General features: G+C 49.2%; 1 protein-coding gene across 1 annotated transcript; it reads right to left on the minus strand.

Annotated features, from left to right (window-relative positions):
• Nucleotides 1-528: 528 nt before the first annotated feature.
• LOC310890777 (uncharacterized protein) lies at nucleotides 529-4,524 on the minus strand (the record flags this gene model as incomplete). The annotated part of the gene is made up of 7 exons (XM_083853111.1): nucleotides 4,437-4,524; nucleotides 4,203-4,320; nucleotides 3,177-3,303; nucleotides 2,560-2,697; nucleotides 2,110-2,252; nucleotides 1,171-1,299; nucleotides 529-599 (listed from the first exon to the last, which is right to left on the minus strand). Exons 2-7 carry the CDS (start codon nucleotides 4,225-4,227, stop codon nucleotides 529-531), a joined length of 633 nt encoding a protein of 210 aa, XP_083709237.1. The 5' UTR covers nucleotides 4,228-4,320; nucleotides 4,437-4,524.
• Nucleotides 4,525-24,986: the final 20,462 nt, after the last annotated feature.

A 24,986-nucleotide genomic window follows, 5' to 3' on the forward strand; every position in this document is an offset into this window, starting at 1 on the left:
GTAACACACAGGCACAGACAGCCGAGTCCCCTCCTGCCCTGGGGCTGGCAGAGACAGCAGGTCACTGCTGCAGGCACACACACGGCACTCTCGGGGTTCACAAGCACATACACACCCGCACACCTGGCCCTGAGAGTCCTTTCACATGCCCTCAGATTCCCCATGCCTCTGCCTGCTCCTCGTCCCCATGGGCCTCCCCTCCAGGTCTGCCACGGAGCTCCCCTAGCTAGGAGGGAGCTATGGGGACGTGGGCTGAGACACAGACTTCTGCACTGGAAATGCGCGCAACTGGCAGCGATGAGCATCATGACGGGAAGCCACACTTAAGACAGCGCAGGCATAGCAATGGGAGCCTTGGAAAGAGCTCTCCTTTCAACCCACATTCCTCTTTCAAAGCAGAGATCCAGCTTATGCGTACTCAAGTCTAGGGTGGATGAAGTGACACAAGCAGTCTGTTTGGGAAGAGCCCCGGTGCTCTTTATTTTCCATTCAGGGGTGGAAAGCGGGAGAGCTTCCCAGCCCCTTTGCTCAGAGCTCCGCTGCTGCCGCCGTCGCCATTCCCAGCACCTTCCCCTCCACTGCGGTACCAGCATCTAGCGCTAGGGAGTCAAAAGAAAAAAGAGGATGAGCAGGTTGTGTACAGGCTGAACACAGAGAAATACTGCAGGCTTAGCTCGGGCCGTGCACGTAGGGGTCTGCTTCCCAGGAAGCTTCAAGGCTGCCGAGAAGTGAGACAGATGCCTCGTGCCCGAGCTCACGACAGGGTCCCCAGGGGTGCAGCTCACCAGCCTGGGGCTGGGTCAGGTGGAGCGGAGGACCCTGGGTATTCTGCACAGGTATTCCCCCTCAGGGCAAGGTGTCCTGGCGTCAGCGCTCTCCAAAGGAAGGACAGCCTCTCGGCTTTGGAAAGGGGAGAGGCAGCCATCCAGGGGACCCCTCTGTTTTCAGACAGGACTTTCACATCCCACATGGGAAAGCCTGTTCTGGGTGCCCAGCCGCTCCCCGTCAGGTGTCAGGGAGCTCCAGTCCCAAAGTCTCCAGAGTCTCCAAAGCCTGCGTCCGTCTCGGGAGGGGTGTCGGAGACGTGCCCTCTTTCTCCCAGTGCTGCCCCCAGGGGAAGGATGGGCCTTGCAGCAGCGGGAAGCACCATCCCTTTTTGGAGATACTTACCAGGGGAGCTGCTGCTGCTGCTGCTCTTGCCGCAGCCGGTTTGCCTCCGCAACATTTCTGAATACACTTTGTTGATGGCGATGCGGCTCCAACCTTTCCAAAACTTGGAGTGCTCGTGGGGAAAGGCGGCTGCAACAACAGGAGAAAGGGATCCCTCAGCCTCTGTCAGACACCCCTTCTGCCTCTCCCCTCATCCATGTTATACATTAGTTTTGGTAGAAATCATTCCCGACACATCGTGGGTAAGGTAGATCGAATTTCTATTTATTTGAGCAACTCAGCAAGCAGCGATAAGTAAAACAGCGCTGGGCGGCCGGGGAGTCTCCTGCTCCGCCAACGGCGCGCACCTAAGCCCGCCAGAGTCTCCATTTATAGCCTAGTAGTTCCGGGTTTAGTGGCACATCCTGGTGTCTTCTTACGACTGCGAGGCCTGTTGCTAGGGGGTCTTCGTCAGTCCTCTGGTGGTCGTGGGGATGAAGATCGTTGTCTTCCTCTGCGTCGGGGTCGTGACTTTGCTGCTGATATGTGTGTTCTCATGTGAGGGGGAATGCCATTTTGCCCTTTTTTGGAGCTGGTTTCTACTGCAATTGTTAACTTAACAGGAAATTCCTACACTTGTTTTTTTCCTTCAACAGGACATTGGGGGTATAAGCAGTTAACCATTGAAAACCTTCCCATCAGCAATATTTAATGAACAAACAAGGCTTTACCCATTACAATCCAGACCCTGCACCCATGCGGTGCCATGTGCACCCACCCTTTCAACCTGTGGTGAGTTTTAGGCCTTGGCGGTAACCAAGGTCATGCCCGCTTTAGGAGGAATCAAAGGGTGTCACAGGCAACCCCAGGACTCAGGGACCAGGCTCCTGGACATGTCCTGACATCACTCAAGAGCTACTCCAGTGCCCCACGACGGGAACGGAGCCGGCACACACTTACTCAGGCTGGAGTCTCTCCAGCTTGCCTGCTGCTCCCAACTCCTCTGCTGGGGCAGGGTTCTCAGCCTTCCTCCACCTCTTCCTGACCTTGCTCCTGGGCTGGGCTGGAGGATGGGGAGTCCGAGCATGTTGGCTGTTGAATCGCTGCAAGGAGAAGTCCCTCTCATCAAACAGGACTGGACGTACAGCTGCTCTTTCCCAGAGGACCTCTTGAAAGGACCCTGCAGCAGGACCTGCGAACCAGGCGACTCGGCGCTGCCAGCCCACGTCTGGCTGCTGCTTTTATCCCTCACTTTCTGCTGACAACCTCTCCCTCACAGGGAGGAGCAGCAAAAGCCCTGACCTGCGGCCTCGTGCCCGTCCTGCTCCCACCACCCTGGGACCTGCCGCCCTCGGAGCCCGGGCAGAGAGGATCGCCGCTGTTCTCAGCGGTGTTGATCACTGCCAGTACCTGGGGTATCTGTTGGTCCTCCCCCTCAGACCAGGCTTCCCATGCAGCCATGTCTGCCTGGGCTTGCTCTTGTAGCTTTTGGTACGTGGGCCATGAGCTGTCTGTTTGGTCCCACTGTGAAGACAGGTTCCAGACCTCCTGGAGGAAAAAAAACAAAACAAAAAAACAACAAAACAAACACAACAGCAGACAGGATTGGTCTCAGCTGTCCCTCAGGCCTAACCCACACTCCTGCCCCCTCGCCTCAGCCGGTCTGTCAGCAGTGCTTCGACCCTCAAGGATGAGGGGCCCTGAAGCTAGGCCAGGCTCCTCAACTCGTGACAAACACAGCTGAACAGCCCGCGGTGACCAAAGCCCTCTGCCATCAACGACTCAGAAAGGCCTTGCTCCTTTTCCATGGCCCCTGGTCAAAATGAAGTGGCTCATGGCAACACGGGAGGCAGTAAGAGGCAGGGAAGGTGTGCGGGACGCCACCTTCCGTCTCCTGAGGAAGAGATGAAGGAGGTAACAAATGTGAAGACGAACGCATCCCAAGGGACCTGCTCGGGATCGCTCCACACAGAGGCTTTTGTACAGGCCCAAACAGCACAGTCATTGCAGCAAGGCAGAGCAGGTACCTGCAGCGCTCTCCTGGAGGCTTCAGGAGCAGGGAGCGCAGTGGTGGTGGACTTGGCTTGAGGAGCTGTTTCCTGCCTGTCTGCCTTCTTCGTCCCGGGGGAGCTGCCTGGACACGGGGGGAGCACGCTGCAAACAGACGCCGGGAGGAGGCTGCATGAGCCCAGGGGAATTCGGTCTCCAGTCCGCGCTCGCAAGCTGCGTCAGCCTCTGCAGCAGACGGCACTTCCGCAGCGAGCGGGCATATTGGACTGGCCGTGTTCACTTCAGCGGAGACAGAGAGAGCCAAACGCGAAGCTGTGGCACCACCTGCCTTCAGGAAGGCTCGGGATGCCCGTATCCAGGCCCTTTTTGGTGGAAGAAGGAGGGGAGCGGTGTCTTGTGCAAGGACAGGATCCGAGAGACACCATTATGGCCCACCCGGGCTTTACTTCAGCTTCTCCTCTGTGGCCCTGAAACACGGTGCGCTTATGGGTGGAAAACAGGTTATCGCTGGGGAGCCAGCGGAGCCATTGGAGAAAGCCGTCAGGTAAGGAGGCCAGTCATGCCATCTCCCTACCTCAGCACTCTCTTGTGCCTGCCACAACGTTTGGGATAGCGTTTGAAAAAAATGCCTGAAAGAAACTTTTCCATCTGGTATCACAGCTCCTTAGGCTGGAAGAAACAGCAGGGGAGATGGGGCCACGGCAATCCTAAGACACGGTGAGACATGTTAGAATGAAGGCAGGGGACGTTTGCTCCCACAGACAAGAAGATGGGCTCTGCTGCAATGTGGGGGGGCTCCTGAAGGGAGAAGAGCTTCTGCAACAAGGCTCTGCGTTCAGCTCCCCCAAGGATCGGGGCCCTGCTGGAAAATGAAGCTGGTGTGCCAGTCTCAGGCAAACGTGCTGCACGCTTGCCATCCGTTGAGAGAGCGGCCTCCGCTGGGACGTGTGTCAGGAGCCACCCTGCGGCTGGTGGGTCCAAAGGGGACATCTCTCCAGTGTGGCTGCAAGGGGCTCCTTCCTCCTTTCCCCCAGGGGTCTCACCTGGTAGAAGGCTTCTTCTCCGCATCTTGCTGCCTTGTGCCTGGCTCCCAGCTTGTCAGGATGGGGAGGGAAAGCTACTTCCTCCTCTGCAGCAGGTTGCCAGGATGGCACTCTGAAACTAGGAAAGGAGGAAGCTCTTCCGAGCAGCTGCGTGGGCACTGCCTTTTAACCTGGTTCAAGTCAGCCAGCACGGGACAGGGACCACCCCCAGACAGCAGGGACCTGTTCCCTTACCTCTTCTGATCCTGCGCTCTCCTGCAGCTTCCTCCTGCGAGGTGGTGGAAACTTTGGCCTCCGGCCTTCTCCTCACAGTCAGATGAAACCTGGAAAACAAACGATGACACGGGCTTGAAGAAGGCTGGCCTCCTACCCGTTGCAGCTTGCTGGCAGTAATCCTCCTGCTGTCGCACAAGGCATGGCATCCCTTTTCCGTCATGTCCATGCATGGGGTTTGTTGTCAGTCTTCCCGCAGCACCACAGAAGGTAGCCTAAATTCCCCTCCACATGCAGGCAATTCTCTCTGACGGGAATCGCGGCAGCACGGGCACAAGAATGGCAGAATATGGAGGCTGTACAGTAACACTGCCAGGCTTTTTGCAGGGGCAAGCATCCAGACGCTCAGAAGAAACTCTCTTTGCTCGTGGAGAGAGCAGCTAAGGGGGCAAGCGTGGGGAAAGGCATTTGACTGGCCTGCCATGTCCGGGCTGGCCAATAGCAGTCAGATTGCTCACCCTTTGCTAGGATTCCCAAAGAAATGGAAGTAGCCCCCAAAACCTCACCAACTTACACTGTGGAGCAGTGCAACCAGGCCCGCGGCGCTCTCCAGACGTTTGATGCAGTCTAGATAAAACTTCACGAACAGAAAACCATCTTCGCGTGGCAGAATTCCAATGTCCCTGAAGGCAAAGGGGACGTGCTCCTTGTTCCTCACGAGGAAGCAGTACAAGAGGATGGTCTCTTGCACGCAGTTCTTCGCCACGTGCAGCGGGAAGGAGGTGGCTCGCGATAGCTGCACGTACTTCAGCGGCTCAATCTTGACACCATCTGCAAGGAGAAGCAACATCCTCAGCGACACGGCAAGCCCAAGTTGCTTGCAACATTCAGAACAAGTTCCCAGAGAAAGGGTCGCTAAGAGAAAGAGCTCCTGGGGCACGGTTTCTTTTGGGGGAACTCAAGCTGTACCCTGACCGTTGGAGACAATCCTCTACTTCTCCCAGGCCTTTCCAAAGAGCAGGGAGAACAAACCGTTCCGGACATGGGGCGGGAAGAGGGGGGCTGCTGCCTTCTCACCAGGGAGGAGCTCAGTGGGACAGTAGATCTCCTCCAGCCACAACTCATCGATGTCCAGCTGGAAGAAAGGTCTTCGAACCAAGAGCAGCCCTTCTTTGCCATGGAACTGCTCTCGGACAACACCAAAGGTCCCGAGTCCCGCAACCCAAACGCCCTGCACACAGAAAAGACAGAAAGGCCGATGAGGGAGTTCTTGAGAGACGGGAAAAGGGATGGCTGTCAGAGCAGGGGGACACTGCTCTGTGCCCTGCCCACTCCTGAGGGACAATGGGGCAAGGTGGGGCACTTTGGAAAGCTTTGCAAAAGAGCCGCATCCTCAGTTTCTTTCGTCTCCCCCCTCACAGCATTTGCCAACATCCCTTGGCTAGAGAAGCGCCCAGAGGTTTCCAGCACACGGATTAGACCTGGCACTGATTCCCAGCAATTGTCCTAGGCACGGAGCCAGGATATTCCCCCCTCTCTCTGCTCGCCCTCCCCACTCAGACCGCAGGGAAGAGGGAAGCCCTAGGGTGTGCCAAACACCTGAGAGGCAGAGCACATCTGGCCTTGGTTTCTCTCCCAGCTGGCCAAGAAGCTGCTCCGGGCACCCTGGGCAGTCTCAGTGCACCGCCATGCTGCTCGGGCAGGGATTGCCTCATGCAGGGCCCACGACACCGGCCCACCTTATCCCGCTTCAGCTCTTTCGGAATGTAGTCGCATACAGCATCCCAGATAGCCTCAGTCCCTGGAAAGCAAGGAAAAGACACCTCAGGCTCCAGGCCAGCCAGCTCACAACCTCTTGGCAAGCACCTCACCCAGGCGATGACACATGCAGGCATACACAAGCACCCCAGAAAAACACCACGCACGCATTCCTGGGACATTCCTGAGAGGCCTGTGGGAGCTGCAGGCCACACCTAACAAATTTGACTAACAAATACTTCAGCCCCCCTTTTCTAGGCAGTCCGGTAAAGTCTATCTGCCAATACTCTCCAGGCGCCTGCCCCTCAGCAGTGGAGTTTTGCATGTTTATCGGATTATTTCTCCAACATATGTCACACCTTTCGGTGACCGACCTAATAGTCTCCACCATAGTCCTGCGTATAAATGACTTCTTTAAATGCTTTAGCAAATGTTCTGTTGCCCCAGCGCACAGCATTATGCTCCTCCTTCACTAGACCATTTGTAAGGGAAGAGGGTACCACTGCTGGACCTGATAGGTACCTACCTGTCGGGCACCACAGCCCTGCGCAGCTTCCACGGTGTCTCACGGGCAGGGGCCAACAATTTCTGAAAGACTGCCCTTGTACTTAAAAAGCAGCGGTCTTCGCTCAGGGGCTCTTCAGGCCGGGGATCGGGGTCCTCTCCGAGAATCGCTCGGTGCTGCCTGAGGTTCCGCCATCCCAGGAACCGTCGAGGCTCTCCCAGGAAACAGTCCTCGAGAAGAGCTCCGAGACCCCAGCCGGGGCTAAAGGGCCAGTCTCCCCCTGACTGGGGCTGCCCACGGCCTGTCCCCAGGCCAGGGGAACCGCCCCAAGGTACACAACACGCCACGGCACGACGCAGGGCCGGGCAGCGGCTGCCCTCACGCTGCCGGGGCTCTGGGAGCCACCCCTCACAGCCTCTGCCTCCCCTCAGTGCTTCCCGCTCCTCCCTCCCGCTCCTCCCTCAGGGCTCGCCTCTCCTCAGCCCGGGCTCCGATTGGCTGCCAGAGCCGCCAGGCAAACGGAGCCCCACCCCCTGCCGGCTGGCTGGGGCTCGCTGCCATGGCAACCGTGCGACCGCCTGACCAGGCAGGGCGGGCGCCGCCATCTTAGGAGTCGTGGGCGGGCTGGGGGCGTCTCGGGGCCTGAGGGGGGGACCTGGCCTGTGTGCCCGGGGCGCCCCTGCCCGCCCCTGCCTTTGCTCGCTCCCTGTGCCTCACCACCTCGTCTTCCCTTTTCTTTGCGGTGTCGAACGCCCGAGAAGCCCGACAGGCTCAGGAAGGCGGCCATTCAGTTGCACAAGAAGCAATAGGGCCGGATGCTCCTGGAATGCTACTTGTTGCAGCTTTGTGCCTGGGTATCACTGTGAGATCAGGCTAACAGGATGAAGGCTTTGTTCCTCGTCCCTTCTGTTGAGAGAGGGGTTTTGCCTCTCGGCAGAAGCTATCCCCAGGCTCTCGGCATATTTAAGCAAACTAAATGCAGCTACAGCCTCTTCTTTGTCTGAGACCGGATCGCAGCTGATGAGGAAGTAACGGGACCAGCAAACCCTTTCTGGCTGCAGCAGCTTGGGCCCGGCTGCCCTGGCCCTGGGGCAGGAGGAGCTGCCTGAAGACCCCCAGGGATGGCACGGAGGGGCTGCGGGCCTCCCGGGGGCTGTCTTGTGCCTTGGATGTCCCATCTGTGGGGCTGAGCCCTCTGTGCCCCCAGGAGCTGCTGTGCCCTTCAGAGGGGCTGGGGCTGTGGTGGCAGTGCCCAGAGCCCTGCAGCAGCCTGCTCCGGACACTGCCCTGGGGCCAGCCCGGCCTGAGCTGCTGGACTGCGCTGGGCAGAGGGCAGGGAGGTGGGCATGTTAGCGTTCATGAAAACACATAATCCACAAAGTGATTATACGAAGGTGCTTTATTAGGCGCCGCAAGTTAGGGGCAAGCCTGCCCAAATCTAACTTTGTCCGATTTGTTCAATCAGTTCTCTTTTATCTCCTAAAATATTACATATGCATTAGGTTTCACAACTCATCTATGCATATTCATTTCCTAGCTCCGCCTAGCCCCGCTTCGTATGCTTCGTATCTTATCAGTCCTTCTGCGCTTGCGTATTACTCTCGGGTGGTCGTCGGGATGAAGTAAGATGTCTTATTGTTAGCGTTCATGAAAACACATAATCCACAAAGTGATTACATGAAGGTGCTTTATTAGGCGCCGGAAGTTAGGGGCAAGCCTGCCCAAATCTAACTTCGTTTGATTTGTTCTCTTAGCTCTCTTTTATCTCCTAAGATACTACATATGCATTAGGTTTCACAACTCATCTATGCATATTCATTTCCTAACTCCGCCTAGCCTCGCTTCGTATGCTAGTTATCTTATCAGTCCTTCTGCGCTTGCGTACTACTCTCTGGTGGTCGTCCGGGTGGTCGTCGGGATGAAGTAAGATGTCTTATCAGAGTTGAACTTTTTAACCTTTCCTTCTCACGCATGCTCTCTGAGCCCTTGGTCTCAGTCCAAACCGCAAGGTTGGTTTGATCCAGTTCCCAGGGTCCAAGAAGCCCCAGTTATCCAGATGTCTTGCAAATTGAGCATTCTTTTAATCCTCCTTACTCCTCATCATGAATTGGTGCATTCTCATGTTACCCTTGCACATATCTCATATGTACCCTTGCACCTTTCTTCCAAGCGCAGCCTCGGAACAGTACATCGCAAATGTAACATATTAAACAATATTGTATTATTTCTTCTTCTATTACTAACATTTCCCCCCTTTGAAAGCATTTCACTCCTTTCGAGGAGTGGTTTTCTGCTAGGGGAAATGACCCAGGTGTGAAGAAGTGTGTGTGCCAGGTGAGGGAGGGAACCCCAGGGATCCCTTCAGGCTGTTTCCCAGCAGGTTCCCCTGCAGCCCCAGGGCCATGGGCAGGGAGCCTGGTGGGGGGCAGAGCAAGGGAGGCCTTGGGCTGGGCCTCTGCTGCTGAGCTGGGCCGGGCTCCTGGGCCCAAGGGGAGCTCCTGGCAAGCGGGCAGCGCTGCAGAGAGCCAGCTCTGCCCAGGAGCAGCTCCTCTGCCCAGCGCAGCAGGGCTGGGGGCACTGCCTGCAGCTGGCACGGGTAGGGGAGAGAAGGGAGAGGGAGGTTACCGGCTGAGTGGAATATGAGAATACTGAGAGCTGAGAGGAGGAGAAATCTTCATAGCACATAACAGGGTAAGCCTCCTTCTGCAGTGCAGTGCACAGGAGTATCAGGGAAGATTTCCAGACCCAGAACTTCCCACAGAAGATCTGGCTGGTTGCACTTGGTATTTCTTTAGTGTGGAGAAGCACAAGCTCCATTGCTAAGGTTCCCTGCTGCAGGGTGAACGTGCAGGCCTCCGAGGGCTCCCTTGTTGCAGGCCAGCTGCAGGCTGTGAATCCTGGGGTGCAGGCAGGGGTGCCCGGGGCTGTGGTGCAGAGCAGGGTCCCTGCTGTGCCCCAGGGGCTGTGTGCCGGGGCAGGGCCTCTGCCGCCTGCCAGGCTCAGCACTCAGCCTGCCCGGGGAGCTGCCCAGGGCGCTGCGCGGAGAAGCTGCGGGTGGAAGGAGCCCCCCCGGCAGGGCAGGGTCCTGCTGCTGGCGGGAGGCTGCTGCCTGGGGCAGCCTGCTCACAGCTCCATTGTACGACAAGGGCATTTCCCAAGCAATTTTTTCTAAGCAAACAAGGTCAAAATAGGGATTTTCTGCCCTCTTTTCAATTGCCTACTCTACTGGACAGGAGGGGAAGCAGGAAGAAGTGGAAGAGGAGCTGTGAGTTTGAGCACATTGCTGAGACTCCTGAACTGTAACTCTGAGGATCAGTATGTTTGTGAGCTGCCCCAAATGTACCTTCAGCCTCTCCTCTTCATATTGAAAGCGACAGCATCAACTTTGCTGAACCCAGCAGGGCTTTCTGACAGGTCCTTTTGCACCTGCAAAGATGCACATGCACCTAGGCAGTCTCTTGCATACAGGCAGGTTTCTGAAGGGCAACGATTACTGCACACAGATTTGGTTGAGGCTGTGAGCAGAAACAGGAATAAGACATGAGACAGGGAAACAACTCCCAGAAATAAAACCTTCAGGCATCAGGGATATGATCAAGGAATGAGGGGAAAGTTAATCAGAAATCTTGTCAGAGGGAGAATTCATCAGAAAACTCCATATTTTTTCCATTCAGTGCAGACCCCTTCCTCTGAACATGCCCCCTTGCCTCCTCTCCCACCCAGAAAACCCTCTGCCCTCACGCCCATGGGTCCAAGGCATGGGGCATGTCTTCTGCAGCCAGAGCTCCAGCAGAGCAGAGGTGCATCTCTCCAGCCATGCGCCCATTTCCACCTGTGCTGCAACTGCAGAGGGGGTCAGCTGCCTGGGGGTCGTGGGCAATGCAGTTTTTGAGGCTGGGGATGTTAGCGTTCATGAAGACACATAATCCACAAAGTGATTATATGAAGGTGCTTTATTAGGCGCCGGAAGTTAGGGGCATGCCTGCCCAAATCTAACTTCGTCTGATTTGTTCTCTTAGTTCTCTTTTATCCCCTAAGATATTACATATGCATTAGGTTTCACAACTCATCTATGCATATTCATTTCCTAGCTCCGCCTAGCCTTGCTTCGTATGCTAGTTATCTTATCAGTCCTTCTGCGCTTGCGTATTACTCTCTGGTGGTCGTCCGGGTGGTCGTCGGGATGAAGTAAGATGTCTTCATCAGAGTTGAACTTTTTAACCTTTCCTTTTCACGCATGCTCTCTGAGCCCTCGGTCTCAGTCCAAACCGCAAGGTTGGTTTGATCCAGTTCCCAGGGTCCAAGAGGCCCCAGTTATCCAGATGTCTTGCAAACTGAGCGTTCTTTTAATCCTCCTTACTCCTCAGCATGAATTGGTGCATTCTCATGTTACCCTTGCACATATATTTTGTATCTTCCAAGCGCAGCCTCGGAACAGTACATCGCAAATGTAACATATTAAACAATATTGTATTATTTCTTCTTCTATTACTAACATTTCCCCCCTTTGAAAGCATTTCACTCCTTTCGAGGAGGGCAAATGCTTTCACTAACTAACTAAAATATTTTACACTCAGTGCTCACCAATAATATAATCACGGAAAATTACATCATTAAGAATCAAGGAAATTACAAAGATTAGGATTGTCACAACATTTCATAAGTCCACCACTTCTGCTTTATGTTACGTTCACCCTTCTGGTTGGGTTCACTTGATCTGAAACTGATCTTGTCTATTCGGTTTTCATTCCATTTCACCTCCTGGGTTCCTCAGATTCTTTCTCTGAAATCCAAAGTTGTTAGATGCCGGTGGAGGATATTGAGGATGTGGTTCCATTTGCCGAGCAATAGTTTGCATCACTGTCCGGTTCCAGGTTGTCTTCCTTAGAACCAGACTTTTCAGCATTATAAATGTTAACCAAATTAGTACCCCTACAATCACCAATATAATTATTGTCTCCAGTAAGGACTTAACCCAATTACTAATATTCCATCCACTAAAAATGTTATCCAACCAGCTTGTTGTCATATCTTTCTCTTCCTGTTCTGCATCTTGTTCCACTCGAGCCAGTTGTTCTATGTCATGTTCTACATCAATAGTCACATTTGGAATGTGGATGCAGCAATGATCAATACGATCTTTTAGAAATCCACATACTCCATGTTCCTTTAATAACAGTGTATCTAATGCTAATCGATTCTGTAGCACCATTTTAGCTGTAGCTTGTAGTTGGATATTAAGGTCTCTAAAGCCTTCTTTCGTGGCTCTCGTGCGCCTACTCACTTGTCCTGTAAGTTTATAAATCATTTCCCTATTTCGATAAGTAGCTACCTTTGCAAATAGAGATTCTAATGCCCAATTGAATTTTACTCCATCCGAGGGTTCATGCCATATATCTTCATCTGCCCCTTCTTCTAAACTTCTTTTTGCCCTACTAATTTGTAGGGTTTCCAACTTTCCCTTAAAAGGAGACTTCTTCCATATTGGACGCAGTGTGGGGAGGGAGTCCTAGAGTTATTTCTTTTACTTCCCCATCTATCGGTGGGTGTGTAGTCCAAGTTCCATTACTGGCTGCCCATACAAATTGTCCTGGACTTTGTATGGTACTATAGCTACAATCCACTGCGACTTGACTAGCCTGGCTATTTCTTTCCGAATTGTACTTAATTCCTCGGCAAGCACATCCTGCCCTAAGAGCTATCAATACCGGAAGTAAGTGCTCAACATCTTCATTATTGCTGTCGCAAGTATATTTCTTCTCACAAGTCCACCAAGCTACCTTTGTTGACTCTTGTCTACCACTCCTATCAACCCGGCTTACTGTATAAAACTGATCAGTTCCATTCTGCTTTCCCTGCCATTTAATACACCATGATGTATTCCCTCCATACTGGAATTTCTGCAATAAACTTACTGTCCAATCACTATCCCACCCTTTCATTCCTTTTGGCTTATTTTTCTCTTGACATTCCCAAACAATCTTTTCTCTAACTCCTTCTACTACACGTAGTTCGTCGTAATGACACTGTCCCACATTCTTAAATCTGCCTATCGTTATGAAATGATAGTTCTTCTTTTCACATTCAGACCTCGATGTTGGGGGGCTCAGTTTCCTGTAGTATTGTGTAACATTTATCCTCTCTAAAACTTTCACTTCTTTACATTGAATTGTTTCATTTCCTTTTACTTGGGGCAGTGGGAGGTGGTTATACCCCACTCAAGCGGGTCCCCTGTTGCTTTTGGAATGGGCATACAAGCAGTAATTCTATCAGTTCCTTTCATTATGGCAAAATCTTTAATCAATCCTACCAGTAAATTCTCTGATGGTTGCCTGTGTGGGATCTGTACCACTTGTGTCCATGGCACCTGGCCCTCTCTTTTTCTTCTAGATCCTTTTCAGTGGGCTACCAATATTCCTTTATCCAATTTCAGATATACCAATATTTCTCTTATCCCGTAATCTGTGCTATTTTCACGTGTTACCATGCACCGGTAGTTTCCTTTGTTGACTTTAGTAACACTAAACAGGGTTCAGGTGGTAGCTCCTCTCAGTTGTTGGCCCAATTCTATGGGTTTACTTACGTACGCCTTCCCCTTCCATCCAGCCTTCAGTCCTGTATTGTCCCTGGTTGTGTCTACGTATATTTCCTGGCTCTGTCTGGAGTCATTTATTTTTCCCCACACCACCTGTAGAGAGCTAATTGTTATTGGTTTATCGTTGTGCATTCCACATTCCAAAGTAACATTTTCTCCTCTGAATATTTCCTCTTTCTTATATTTTTCTGGTATTTCTAGGAACTCAATTACAAGGTATTTACACAAAACAATTACTGTTATCGATACTGTTGTTAAGAACCCCAACATCGTATGGTTATACGCGCCTCATCTGTAGTTTTGTATCTCCGATTGCTCGCACTGACCAAAATTCGGGAACCTTTTTCACCCGAGTATAATGAATCCAAGCATCCACCCCTTCTACCTTTACAGCTGTAAAAGTAGTCAATAATACTTGATAAGGTCCGGCCCACCGTTCTCTCAGGGGTTCTTCATTCCAGTTTTTAATGTACACTCGGTCACCTGGCTGAATGTCGTGGATAGGATTTTCCAGTGCCAACGGTCGCTTCCACACCAGAACACTTTGAAGTTGAGCTAAAGTTTTACCAAGAGACAATACATAATTATAAACATCCTGGTTCCCTGTTATATGCATGTTAGGATTTGGTTCTGGGGATTCATAAGGCTTTCCATACATTATCTCGTATGGGCTTACTGACATTCCACTCCTTGGCTTTATCCTTATTCTCAGTAAAGCTATAGGGAAAGCTTGTGGCCATTGTATTTTGGCTTCCTGGCAGATTTTACTGATCTGTCCCTTTAGAGTTTGGTTCATCCTTTCTACCTGTCCCCTAGATTGGGGTCTCCATGCAGTATGTAAATTCCAAGAAATTCCTAATAGTCGACTTACGTCTTTAACCACAGATGAAACAAAGTGCGGACCCCTATCCGAGGATATTCCTAATGGTACCCCAAACCTCGGAATGATTTCCCGCAGTAACCATTTTACTGTCTCTTTAGCTTGATTGGTGCGACAGGGAAGGGCTTCCGGCCATCCGGAAAAGGTGTCAACCCCTACTAACAAATACCTATATCCCCCGGTCCTAGGTAACTCTACAAAATCAACTTGCCAGTAATCTCCTGGTTCTATTCCTACTCTAACTCTTCCCATTTCAGCATGTTTTCTTGCTACTGGATTATTTTTCAGACAAATCTCACACTTTGACATTACTGATTTTGCCATTGTTAACATGTGTGTAGAGATGATGCTACGTTTTAAAAATGTTACCATTGCCTCTGCACCCCAGTGACATTCATTATGTCTCGTCTGAAGTATTTCTCGCATCACCAAGGGGGGTATTACTACCTGGCCCATAGCAGTTACATACCATCCATCAGAGTTCTTTCGGGCCTTTAGGAGATTTGCTAATTTCTCATCCTCTGGTGAATATCTTGGTTCCTTGGGAAGATTAAGACAAGCGGGGCCTACCTTGAGTGGTACCAAAGCCATTACATTCCACACCTCCCGAGCAATTTGTCGAGCTGCTCGATCTGCCAGCCGATTCCCTTCTGATATTTTTGAGGTTCCTCCTTGATGAGCTTTACAGTGCATAATAGCCACTTGGTTTGGTTTTTGTACCGCATTTATCAAATTTAACACCTCCTCTTGATATCTTATATTGGCTCCTTGTGAGGACAACAGCCCTCTTTCTTTCCATAATGCTCCATGAACATGGACTACTCCAAAAGCATACTTTGAATCTGTGCAAATATTTACCATCTTCCCTTTACTCAGTTCCAGTGCTCGAGTCAGGGCTATCAGTTCCGCTCGCTGTGCTGATGTTCCAGGTGGTAAAGGTTTTGCTTCGATCACTGTCTTCAGGGTTGTTACTGCATACCCTGCATATCGTGTTCCGTTCTCCACAAAACTACTACCATCAGTAAGAAGTTCCCAGTCATACCTTTCAAGGGGTACATCCTTCAAATCCTCGCGGCTCGCATGGGTATGTTCAATTATTTCCACACAGTTGTGTTCCAACGGTCCTTCTTCTGGAACAGTTCCTAGAAATACTGCTGAATTTAACAGGTTAGTCGTTTTCAAGGTTACGTCATCTTGTTCAGTTAGTATTGCCTGATATTTCATCATTCGGCTGGGTGATAACCAGTGGCCCCCCTTTTGTTCTAAAACAGTTGTTACCATATGTGGTACAAAAACTTCAATATGTTTTCCCATTTGAAGGCAAATAATTTTCTACTATCTTTATCAAGAGGTATGCAAAAGAAGGCATCCTTTAAATCTATCACAGTAAACCATTTATATATCTCTCTCACAGATGTTAACAATGTGTAAGGATTAGCCACTACCGGGTAAATGTCCGTTGTTATTTCATTTATTGCTCTAAGATCTCGTACCAATCTATATTCGCCATTCCGCTTCTTTACTGGAAAAATTGGAGTATTGTATTCCGATTTACATTCTTCCAAAATCTGATATTTGAGAAATTTGTCAATAATTTTCACTGTCCCCTGCCTAGCTTCTATCTTAAGTGGATATTGTTTGATTCGAACAGGTTTGGCTCTTTCCTATAATTCCACCTTTACCAGTTGTGCCAGTTTCGACTTCCCTGGTACATCTGTTTCCCATACTGTTGGTATAACTGCATTTTCTACTTCTCTTGGAATATTAACAAAGGGTTTATCTTTGATCATTAGGATTTGTCCTACTTTGGACTCAGGTACCTTCATTATTAATTCTCCATCCTCAAAGGTTATTGTTGCATCTAATTTAGCTAATAGATCTCGTCCCAAGAGTGGAATCGGGCATTCTGGTACATACAAAAAATCATAGTTTAGTTCCTTACCCCCAAAACGCAAATCAAGGGGTTGTAAGAATGGCCGTTCCTCCTCCTTCCCTGTGGCTCCAATTATTGTAGTTGTCTTAGTTCCTAATCGTCCTTTTAAACTATTTAACACTGAATATGTTGTTCCTATTACATTTACAGACTAATTAACACAGAGAAAGAAGCTCCTGTAACCAACAACAACAAAAAATTCAAGCCTCTCTCTTCGTTTCCTAGCTTTATTTCAACTAGTGGACCTGCTAGGGTAGATGCCCCAGGTCCCCGTCATTTCTGACTGTTGTAAGTTTATCCTGCAGCCTAAGACAAATTCTTTCTGATATCAGGGGCCGATTGCCCTAGAAAGAGGCTAGCCAATTGCCTCTGTTTGTTTTCTGAAGCCAGGTCCAAATTTTCTGTCTTTTTTTTTTTTTCCATTGCATTTCAAAGTTGGTCCAAAAATTCAAAAATTCCATAGGGTTTTCTTTTGGACCTTGTTGGAACAGATTCTCAATTCCTAATTTAAACAGATTTTGGTATTTACATAATTTCCGGGGTGGTAAGGGTCTCAGTGGGGAGGGGGGGGTCGGTCAGGGGAATGCAATGGTTGAAAGTTCCCTGAGCGGTCCCGTTGGCAATCTGAGCTCACACATGAACTCAGGTTGTTTTAAGAGTTAGCTGCTTTTCTGTTTCCATGACAAATCTCTCCCGGACCCATCATGGTCCCTCTGCCCCAGAGGGCTCACACCGTGATTTCGAGATCTCAGCCTCGGGTTGAGGCGGAACTATTAACATTCCTACATCCTCTTCCCCTGCTCATTCAACTTCAAAGAGCTCTGTTAAATACTACATGCCACACAACCTTTAACACCTTCAACAACCCTTTTAACACTTCCTTTATCTTCCTCCAGCCTGTACTTTTCTAATGCCAACACCAAAGGCTCAGTCAGGGGCCAACTTAATTCCATACCTTTTCCCTCCAAGATGCTGAAACAACATACCAGTATACAACATTTCATCCTATTTTCCTTCTCTCCTCACAAACAACATTAATTGCAAGACACTGTTATAGTCGATTGACCCATAAAGTGGCCATTTAGTTTATACAGTGGCCACCATTGATTGCAATACTTAGTGGAAATCCTCTTGCTTTCCGCGCCCCCCCCACTCCCCGTTCCGACAATATCCTTGCAATGTGCCAATATACACCCAAGGAGGCTTTCTTTAAAACGTCTTTGTTTTGGATATTACCCATTTCCTTGATTTCCCATTCCCTTTTATTTATTTATATTAATTACTGTCCCTTGTTACAATTTCCACGCAAACCTTTTTATTGCAGGTTTTTACTGTGTTTTCCTAATCTTCTCAAATGTCCCAATTCTCTAGGATTAGACTCCACATACAAACTTCACTATTTCAGATTATTAATGAGCCCCGTTCCAATCATAAATCCACAGGACTTCGGAAAAACACCTGAAGCACTCAGCCTTCCGTCTTCTAGACAAACAATACCACCTTTTCCACAAAATTTACATTTCAACAAGGCCGAATTTCAAGCTGAATGCTAATTTTTCTCATGCACTTTGTTAGTAAGCCTACACAAAACAAGGAATCACTCCTGTGTATCCATCAAGACGGGGGTTTAAAAGGTATTGAGGCCTAAATAAATTCGCTCTCCCCCTTCTTACCAAATTCCCAGGGCTCAGGCCCGAACCACCAAAGAAGTGGCTCTCCATTCTACCGCTTTGATAATCAGTCAGCCCCCTTCCCCTGATACTTGGGAAACCGACCAAACACCACCGCAAATATACCGAAACTTTTAAACTGTTACTTAGATAATGCTCCCACCTTCCTCCTTGTCACACTCAAAACATTTAAGAACGAAACAGGATTGCAAGATGCACCGCCGGGCCCGTGTATTGGGCACCACCAATCAACATTTGGATAAAACAGCACTTCTTTTCGGTCTGTCATGCCCTTCGTTCGTCTCCGGCCGCTCCCCTCGCGGAGAATACGGAACCGCGGATCGGAACTCCGCACTCGCTTCGCAGCGATGCTGCGTCTCACTCACAACACAATCACGCAATCACACAGAGAGGCCCCTTGCACTTCTTGCTCACAAAATAACATTAATTGTAAGATAGTATTGTACTGTAAGGTTCCGTTTTCTGGCCAACTTTCTTGATCTTCTAGTTCATACTGTGACCACCAAACATTACAGTAATCAACCAGTTTACCCTTTCGTAACTCCTGCCCGAAACACCCCTCCTTCCAGTGTGCTAGTAAACAGCCCAAAGGGGAGGATCGCGGTACTGAAGCATTACCGCCCAGAATACTTTTAAGTTTTTCCATTATCAGCTATAGCTTTTACCGAACCGAACCAGATGCTGAGCCTGCAGCAAAACCAGACCACTGATGCCGAACCTGCAGCGCTTTCGCGACTGTCTGACGGACGGCGCCTAGGCTTACCACGGGAATTCCCTAGCCCAACCGTCCGTGGCTTTCGCCGCGTCTGACCGGCAGGCTCCCAGACCAGATCGGTACCGATTACCAGAAAGCACCTTTTTCTTACCCTTTCAGAGGTACGTTGTGAGCAGCGGGGGTCGGTCGCGGCCGATGGCTCCCCGAGAAACTCCTCGGTGCCGGCTGGAGCGTGATCAGTTCGCGAGCCGCCTCAGCAGTGAACACGAGGTCCCATCTGGGTCGCCAAAATGTTAGCGTTCATGAAAACACATGATCCACAGAGTGATTATATGAAGGTGCTTTATTAGGCGCCGAAAGTTAGGGGCATGCCTGCCCAAATCTAACTTCGTCTGATTTGTTCTCTTAGTTCTCTTTTTATCTCCTAAGATACTACATATGCATTAGGTTTCACAACTCATCTATGCATATTCATTTCCTAGCTCCACCTAGCCTCGCTTCGTATGCTAGTTATCTTATCAGTCCTTCTGCGCTTGCGTACTACTCTCTGGTGGTCGTCCGGGTGGTCGTCGGGATGAAGTAAGATGTCTTCATCAGAGTTGAACTTTTTAACCTTTCCTTCTCACGCATGCTCTCTGAGCCCTTGGTCTCAGTCCAAACCGCAAGGTTGGTTTGATCCAGTTCCCAGAGTCCAAGAAGCCCCAGTTATCCAGATGTCTTGCAAATTGAGCATTCTTCTAATCCGCCTTACAACTCATCATGAATCGGTGCATTCTCTCATGTTACCCTTACACATATATTTTGTATCTTCCAAGCGCAGCCTCGGAACAGTACATCGCAAATGTAACATATTAAACAATATTGTATTATTTCTTCTTCTATTACTAACACAGGGAGGTGGGAATGGTTCTCTTCTCCCAAGCCCCACGTGACAAGACAAGAGCAAAAACCCTTAAGTTGCGCCAGGGGAGGTTTAGGTTGGTTATTAGGAAAAATTTCTTCACCAAAAGGGTTGCTCTGGTGGGTTTATGTGGCAAGGTTTTGGTAGCAGGGGGCCATAGGGGTGGCTTCTGTAAGAAGAATCTAGAAGCTGCCCCATGTCAGATAAAGGCCCTGCTGCTGACCAGAGCCGAGCCAATAACCTATGTTGTTTGCACCTCTGTGAGAGCATATTTAAGGAAGTGGGAAAAAAATAACAAAAAAGGCTGCTTCACAGGGAGAGAGAGAGGAGTGAGAAACAGCCTTGCAGGCACTTACATCAGCGAAGAAGGAGGGGGACAGGTGCTCCGGGTGCCAGAGCAGAAGTCCCCTGCAGCATGAGAAGAGGCCCCTGGTGGAGCAGGCTGTCCCCCTGCAGCCCATGGGTCCCACACGGAGCAGATCTCCACGCTGCAGCCCCCCCGTGGAGGAGCCCCCGGTGGAGCAGGTGGATGTGGCCTGGAGGAGGCTGCGGCCCATGGAGAGCCCCCGCAGGAGCAGGCCCCGGGCCGGAGCTGCAGCCCGTGGACAGGAGCCCATGCAGGAGCAGGGGGGCTGGGGGGAGCTGCCGCCCACCCGTGGGGGACCCGTGCTGGAGCAGTTTGCTCCTGGGGGATGGATGGACCCCGTGGTACGGAGCCATGTGGGAGCTGTTCTTGAAGAGCTGCTGCCTGCGGGCAGCCCCCGCAGGCTCAGTTCGGGAAGGACGGCATCCCGTGGGAGGGACCCCACGTGGAGCAGGGGCAGGGGGCTATCTCCCCGTCCTTATCTCAACCCTTGAGCCCTTTGCATCGCATTTGCTCCCCCTTTCTCTTTGAGGAAGGGGAGTGAGAGAGTGGCCGTGGTGGAACTCGGCTGCCCACCCGATTAAAACCACCGCAGCTGCAAAGTACTGGAAAATTTTTCAGAAGAAACAAGGTGTTTAACAAGGAAAAATATAGTTTCCTTTTTAAGGCTTCCTGGATAATTGGGCTTATTTCATATTCCCAACTCGGAGGAAGAGAATTGTTGAGTTCACCTTCTTTTTTCTTACACGGAAATAAAAAGTCAACAGCTCTGGAAGTAAGGGGAACGTATCACAATCAAGCTCCTTTTGTCTGTAATCCTTGCTGAAGGACAAGATTTATCCCACACCTTCCACGGATGTATGGTAGCAGAGAATCATTTTTGAACTACTCTAATTCAAGTCAACTTGGGGATAGTGGCACTTCTCTAATTGTTTCTGAGACATAGGCATTAGCAACAGAGAGTGTTCTGTTGTCATTGCAAGGCGCCTACGGTGATGACTTCAGAAACAGAACTGAGTGATGTCACCATGGCAATTTGGGAGCAGCTGCCTCTGTGCAAGTTTAGCTAGGAGGGACAGAGAAGCGTGCTGGATGTGATGAAACCACGTGAGGATTTGTGGATCCCACCTTGAGGTGCACAGAGAGGGCCCATGCCCTTCTGTAAGTGGTTTGATGCTTGGCTGAGGCAAAAAATGTGTTTTTATTGTGAATGCTTCGTTTTAGTATTCTGTAGTTTGTGTAAAGTCCTTTCACAAGCATTACGTTTGGTACTTTTGCTCAGTGATGTAGCTGCACAGAGTGACAGATGCAATGTATGGGTGAGGGCCTCTGCACGTTCTCTTTTTCCTACACACCATCAACAAATAAGGGTGGACAAATAAGAGTGTGCTGTGCTCCTGCCATACGCCTCAAGTACTAAAGCATAAACAAGAGACTTAAAAGTACCCCTGTCACATTAAAATTCAGGACAGCAATGTACTTCATCAAATGGGCTGACCTGTTGAGCGTCTCAGGATGTGGTGTATGAAGATGCACTCCATCTGCTTCCAGATTAGCACTTGCAGTGAGCAAGCTGCCTGACCTTAACATTTTTCATTTCATTTTTCACCTCAGTTTTGCTGGTTCTCCGTGATTCATTCTTGGTCTAGAAAGAAAAAACCAAAAAAAAACAAAAAACAAAAAAGTGAACTCAGATCAAAATAAAAGGATTTCCTTCTCATTAATTACATGTTCTTAACTTGACAGATTTGGTTATTGACTAAGAAGGCAAATATCTGGCCAGATATGGCCAAATATCTGGCCAAATGAAACAAGCAGCTAGCTTGCTGGAGACATTGTCTGGGAAACAGTGAAAACACTTGCAGACAAAAACATATCAAAGGACTAACGCTTTGAGCTTAATTCTAAGCAAACATCATAAACTCAAAACTCTTGTTTGTCTTCCTAACAGGCTGGTATAGTAACATGTCACATTGGATGACTTTGCAGCATAGATGTCAGGAATGCAGCTTGGGATCACCTCCTTCTACTTAGAGTTTAGTTTGAAGGGATGAGCAAGTAATTTTTCCTGGGTTGATGGAAATCTGTTCTAAAGTCTGTTTTCTAACACTCTCATAGATACTTCTCTGTCCATCGCTCTGTCCTGCCAACTCTGCTGTGAGTGTGAAGTTGTGGCAAGAGGGATTTCCTCTTCCTAATTTGACCTGGTGGACACCAACTTTCCTACTAAATTGCCGATGTTGCTGAGGAGGCAGCAGTATCAAAGCCCTGTTGATGAAGATATAACAAGCTTGGGGAGGCTTTGGCATTTCTGTACAATGCTGCTCCCTGATTGTGACCCAAGACTCAGATTCTGAATGAAGCAAAGCAAGCTAGAAGAAAACTGTATGTCCTGGTAATTTTTTATTTTATTTTATATTTTCATTCTTCACCTGTAAGAAAATCTAAATCTTTAAACCATTTGTTTGAAAACACGGTTTTATGGAAATGATTTTGGGTGTGCTCCTTCACCTTCTTTGGAACCTGTTTAACCTCGCTTCACTTATAGGAGACCTATGCTCAAATTTATGCTTACCGTGATAAAGCAGTATCCTTTTGGTATTCTTTTCTTTGATGATTGCACGTGAGGCTGAAAAGAGTTTTCAGTATGATTCTTCTTTTCCTTTGCAGTCTCCAAAACTCTGTATTATAGCTGATCTTCATCTCTGATCTGAAAAGCTTCACAGGCCAGAAGAGAATTGAGATGAAGAAGGAAATAGAGAATGCTGATGAATATTTCCAATTACCACCCGTAAGTTTTGTGAAAGACTCAGGTGCATTTCTGTAGTGGTAGAAAGTTAATAAAATCATGATCATGCACTTGAAGGCAAGTAATGGTATAAAAATGAAGAATGCAAGGCCCTGGTTAAAGACAATCTTTAGGCTGCTTCCAGATCAACACTTTATTTGCTTATTCCGCAACCTCATCTCCACTTGCTTAGAAGCTGTGAAGATTGGAAGTACACTCAGTGTTTTTCATCCACTCTGTGTAAAATTATAAGAATTTTCACTGGCTATAAAAGCAAAAAAGACAAACAGACCCTCCTCTGGGGCTTCAGAATGCTCCTAAGATCACCCAGACTGGATAAGTAGAGATGCTCCACTATAGGTGCATATAGATGCACTACAGATGCTGGCAGAGATGCTCTAGCGTAGACGTGACGCACTTTGACAGCATCTTTTCTCTGACAGCAACTTACGTCTTGGTTCTTCACATCAAACCAGAGCAGTTTCTTTGCCTTCACAACCTGCAGACTGACCTCTCGTGTGTACCTGTGGTGGATTGAAGGTAATGCTTGTAATGTTTCTAACACACCCTGATGCTGTATTCACTTTAACTTTTAGAAAAGAGAGCAAGAAGCTTCACAGCAGTTTCTTAGGTGCCCGTCTGTCTGTCTATCTATCTGTCAATCTATCTACCTATATGCATATTTATTTAATTATTTATTTACTTATTTAAAGACATCTTTTGTTCACTAACATGAATCCTCTGACTGTTACTAATGTACGGCACATACCGTGACAGTATAATAGTGTATAAATACCCTTCATCTCATCCTTGCTATTGTTACTGTATTTTAAAAATAATTGTGCACATAATTACCCGCTTTTACCCTGTTTTAAAAAAATACCTACTTACTCGATTATAAAATCCTATAAAAAGGGGTGAACTCAAAAGGAAAGAGAAGCCAATTTTCATTACATTTCTAAACTAAACAGCTAATCCTGATAGATTCACTCCCTTTCAAATAGAACACTCAAGAAATAAAACAGTAAAAATTCACATAATACTTCTTTTATAACAAGATTGCATTGCACAATAGTTCTTTGCCTAACCCTGCAGTTACCCCACAGGCACTGCAATTGCTTACTTGGTCTTCTCCTTTACTTGTTTTCAAGGTTTACTTTTCTAACCAATCCTTAATGTTACAACATTGGATTTATTTACCTCCTTCGATATCAAGAGAATAAAGCATTTGCTTCAGAGGACAGCACTTTGATGCTTTATGGGGCTAATGACCAACGTTCTCAAAGCACTTTTCATCCGTGATTTAGATATTTCTCCATCTTTCCGTCTTCCTTTAGAACTCTTAATTGAAGTATTAGGTGAAGAAGAACACTGAAACCAGCTGAAGCCATAGCAGACATAGTAAGGACATGCTTCTGTTAGGAAGTAACTCAGAGTGATTCCATGGTGTATTTTAGACGGATTTACTCTGGTCCTCTGGACTAAGCATCCCCAAGGGCTATTTCAAAGCTCTCTGAATGATCTGTCATTATCTCTTACACTGTAGTCTCCATTAGGAAAGGGTAAACATTCATTGCCCATGTGGAAAGGAACTGCTCAGTTAGTCGTTTCTAACCAAAATCTCTTGACTGTGTTCTATTTACAGAAGCCACTTGGCTAGCCAAGCTAAATCATTGAAAATGGAAGTAGTGGAACTACTTCAAAACCGTGCTTCTGCTTCTAAGCAAAACTGCACTGTAGGTGGGGACACAGCAAGAGGACGTGTCCAAGGCAGGGTGGAATTGAAAGTCACCTGTCTGAGCCACAGAAAGAAGTCAGCGATTCCCAGTTTGAGACTCTTGCTTGACTAGTGACCCAGCAGCTGCAACGCTTATGATTACCGCTGATGGATTCCCATGAATCAGGCAGTGATATAAGCTACGAGAATGACTGAAGCGATTTGAAGTGACGGTTCTCCCTCTTCGGCATTCAAGTTTGTGAAAGAAAGGGGAAGAGAGGAGAAGAAGAGAGGAGAGGAGGAGAAGAGAGGACAAGAGGGGAGGGAAGGGGAGGGGAGGGGAGGGGAGGGGAGGGGAGGGGAGGGCAGGGGAGGGGAGGGGAGGGCAGGGCAGGGCAGGGCAGGGGAGGGCAGGGCAGGGCAGGGGAGGGGAGGGCAGGGCAGGGGAGGGGAGGGCAGGGCAGGGGAGGGGAGGGGAGGGCAGGGCAGGGGAGGGGAGGGCCGTGTAGGGGAGTATAGGGGAGCATAGGGGAGAGGAGTGTAGGGAGGGGTAGTATAGGGGAATATAGGGGAGTGTAGGGGAGGGTATTGTAGGGGAGGGGAGTGTAGGGGAGAGGAGTATAGGGGAGGGGAGCGTAGGGGAGTATTGGGGAGTGTAGGGGAGGGGAGTGTAGGGCAGGGGAGTGTAAGGGAGGGGGGAGAGGGGAGGGGAGGGGAGGGGAGG

The sequence above is a fragment of the Anser anser genome (genome assembly GCF_964211835.1).
Source record: "Anser anser genome assembly, contig: HAP1_SCAFFOLD_138, whole genome shotgun sequence".
Taxonomy (NCBI): Eukaryota; Metazoa; Chordata; class Aves; order Anseriformes; family Anatidae; genus Anser; species Anser anser.